At 39.5% G+C, this 3,751-nt stretch overlaps 1 protein-coding gene and 1 pseudogene across 1 annotated transcript in view; both read left to right on the forward strand.

The window, feature by feature from the left end:
- The window catches only part of LOC17874509 (peptidyl-prolyl cis-trans isomerase CYP71), a 4,281-nt gene extending 4,136 nt beyond the window's left edge, over positions 1 to 145 (forward strand). The window contains exon 13 of the mRNA XM_006279333.2: positions 62 to 145. Within this exon, the coding sequence (XP_006279395.2) occupies positions 62 to 145 (84 nt within the window). The remainder of the gene's footprint in view (positions 1 to 61) is intronic.
- Positions 146 to 800: 655 nt separating this feature from the next.
- LOC17874508 lies at positions 801 to 3,451 on the forward strand (annotated as a pseudogene).
- The last annotated feature ends 300 nt before the right edge of the window (positions 3,452 to 3,751 follow it).

A 3,751-nucleotide genomic window follows, 5' to 3' on the forward strand; every position in this document is an offset into this window, starting at 1 on the left:
AATATTTTTACTTGTTGGCTATAGTGTGGCTTTGTGTTTAACCGTAAAACCAAATGAACAGGGTATAGAGAAAGTGAAGACTGACAAGAACGACAGGCCTTACCAAGATGTTAAGATAGTTAACGTCACTGTTCCTAAATCTTAGCTTTGCTCTTCTCTCAAAGATTCTGAACAATCGTTGCTGATCCATACCCCGTGATTGGTTCCGTGCTGGGACGTTGGTCTTGCGGCTAATCTGAACTTTGTCGTTAATCTGAGATGGATCGAACTGTGGGATATGTTTGTTGTGCCCGAGCTGATTTAAGATGGTGGCATCATCTTCTTGATAGTACTGAACATAATTATTCTTAGTTTTGTCAAACAACTTTATGCGAATGCTTCAACTTCTAATGTTACTTCAGTTCCCTAACTTATCAAGTTTTCGGGGTTTATGTCTCAAAAGACAACCAGTGTGCAGATGGTAACTACTAACTAGTTCACTTGCGACTCTTTAGTTCCTTCTTTGGTCTACCTAATATGATTATGATTGTCTACTCTAGGTTAGGCACGTTAATTTATAGCACAGTTTCTTAAGAGTAGCCATTTTTCAAAAGTATACTTGATTAGCTTTGTGGACCATTTAGAAATTTATAATCTTTGTGGAAGATGACCGAACATTTATCACAGGAGACTTGTTAAGTCAAGATTTAAACCTTTTTACACAAACGTAAGAGACAATCCAGCATTAGAGTGAACACTCATCAACAAACCTCGTTTTACTTTTACAGAAAACATCAAAGAAAAAGAGAGATTATATGATGTATTATTGTAGTGAGTGGAAGATGATAATATGGAGATTTTTTCTGATAGTCTTGTCACTTTCTAACTCGGTACTTGTTTTTGGTTCTCCAGCTAAGCACTTGTGTCGTCCAGACCAGAGAGATGCTCTCTGGGAGTTCAAGAACGAGTTCTGTGTCGAGGAGCCGTTGCAGTACGAGTTGTGGTTGAACAACACTGATTGTTGTTATTGGGACGGTATCTCTTGTGATCCTAAGACTGGTAAGGTGGTTCAGTTAGACCTTGAGGCAACTACTCTCAATGGCCCTTTGAGATCTAATAGTAGTTTGTTTAGACTACAACATCTTCACAACCTGTATCTTTCCTACAACTATTTTACGGGTACTCTACCAAGTTCCATCGGTAGCCTCAAGTATTTGAGGGTTTTAAGTCTTCGTGGATGCAATCTCTTTGGCAAGATTCCTTCTTCACTTGGAAATCTTTCTTACCTCACTGAGCTTGATCTTTCTTTTAATGGTTTCTCAGGGGAACTACCAGATTCGATGAGCAACCTATACCAGCTAAGATATTTGAAACTTGTATCAACCAAGCTCGGTGGCAACTTTTCTCGTGTGCTACTTAACTGGACCGAGCTCACCTCGATTGACATTCGTTCTAACCAGTTCGAAGGTATGCTCGCGCCTAACATGAGTACACTCTCCAAACTAGAGAATTTTGAGATTAACGAAAATCTGTTTTCCGGATCAGTTCCTTCGTCTCTCTTCATGATCTCTTCGCTGACAGAACTTGACTTGGGAAGAAACGACTTCAGTGGTCCTCTGGAGATTGGAAATATCTCTTTTCCAACTAAACTTGAAGTCTTATTCCTTGGAGAAAACAGTTTCAACGGACCAATCCCGGGATCTATATCGAAACTAGTCAATCTTTCTTATCTTGACCTCTCTTTATGGAACATAGAGAGGGGCATTGTCGATTTCAGCATCTTCTTGCATCTCAAGTCACTTATGTTCCTTGACATCTCTTATCTTAACACAAGAAGCATGGTTGACATGAGTATTTTCTCACAGCTTCTCATGTCACTTGATTATTTGGATCTTTCAGGGATTAGTTTGAATATCAATTCAACTCTCCCTATTTCTTCATCCATATCCACCTTGAGTTTATCTTCCTGCAATATTGTTGAGTTTTCCCCAAGTTTCTACAAACCAAAACCAGCTGTTTGTCTTATTTAGACATATCTGCCAACCAAATGGAAGGCCAAGTACCAAAGTGGATATGGACACTGCCAGAGGTGTGGTTTTTGAACATTTCCTATAATTCCTTCAGTTGTTTTGCAGGATCAGCAAGTGTTATTCAAAGAAGTAAACTAGAAATGCTTGATATAAGTTCAAACACATTCCAGGATCTTCCTTTGTTACCAAACTCTACTAAGTTCTTTTTCGGCTCTGGCAATCGGTTTTCGGGAGAGATACCGAGGGCAATATGCAAACTGGTTTCTCTTGACACACTTGTTTTATCCAACAACAACTTCAGCGGTTCGATTCCACAGTGTTTTAAGAATCTTACACGTATGTCGGTCCTGCATCTTCAGAATAACATCCTTTCTGGTATTCTTCGAGAGGGATCTATTAGTGATTACTTGAGATCACTTAACGTTGGTCACAACCGGTTATCAGGAGAACTTCCCAAGTCCCTTATCAATTGTACTGAACTCGAGTTTCTAAACGTGGAAAACAACAAAATCAGTGACACATTTCCATTCTGGTTAAGATTGTTTCACAATTTACAGATTCTTGTCCTTCGCTCTAACGAATTCTATGGGCCAATATCTTCTCCAGGAGATTCTTTGAGTTTCCCAAAGCTGCGAGTCTTTGACATTTCAGATAATCGCTTCACCGGAGTCTTTTCATCAGATTACTTTGCGCTTTGGATTGCAATGTCATCATTGGTCGTGGACATTGTAGAATATCGTACTCAGATCAAGTATGTAAAACACTTAATCATTATAGATGATATGCCGAGTAGGTTTGCGGGACGTGTGGGACGTAACGCTGGAAACTATCATAACTCAGTGACTATGACGGCGAAAGGATTGAAGATGGAGCTAGTAGGGAGTGGTTTCACAATCTACAAAACCATCGATATCTCTGGAAACCAATTTGAAGGAGAAGTCCCCGAGTCCATCGGTTTACTCAAGGAACTGATTGTGCTAAACATGTCAAACAATGCTTTCATAGGCCGTATCCCACCATCTCTGTCAAACTTGACCAATCTTGAATCATTAGATCTATCTCAAAACAAATTATCCGGCAAAATCCCACCAGAGCTCGGGAAACTCACGTTTCTAGAGCGGGTGAACTTCTCTTACAACAGGCTTGAAGGTCCAATACCACACGCTACTCAGTTTCAAAGCCAGAATAGTTCTTCATTCGCAGAGAATCCCAATCTTTGCGACCTTCCTCTCCAAAAAACCTGCGGTGAAGAAGAAGCAGCAACAAATCAAGATCAAGATGCAGAAGAGGAAGACGATGAACAAGTATTGAGCTGGATTGCAGCAGTTATAGGCTATGTACCTGGTGTTGCGTGTGGAGTCACCATAGGCCACATTCTAACTTCGTGTAAACGTGACTGGTTCATGAGAATCTTTCACTTAACGAATGCCCTCCTAGTTTGAGTTCTCCGGAGAATGGTGTCTCCTTTCAATAATAAGCTTAACACTTGATTGAAATATGTATTGATATTTACACCTATCAATCCATGGCTTTAAAATTAATGTTGTAATGAATTTGTTTTCGCAGATTTATGCAGTGTTTTAATGATATACTATGAGCTATGTAAATTAGCTCATACCAGATTAATTACGAAGCCAACTATCATGTAAATCCAAAAGGAAAAAAGCTTCTTGCTTCATTAACTAAGGAGTCAAATTGGTAATCCAAGAATCTTTGATAACAAAGAACTACAAGAGAGGAGC

This window comes from Capsella rubella, unplaced genomic scaffold (genome assembly GCF_000375325.1).
Source record: "Capsella rubella cultivar Monte Gargano unplaced genomic scaffold, Caprub1_0 scaffold_15, whole genome shotgun sequence".
NCBI classification, from domain to species: Eukaryota; Viridiplantae; Streptophyta; class Magnoliopsida; order Brassicales; family Brassicaceae; genus Capsella; species Capsella rubella.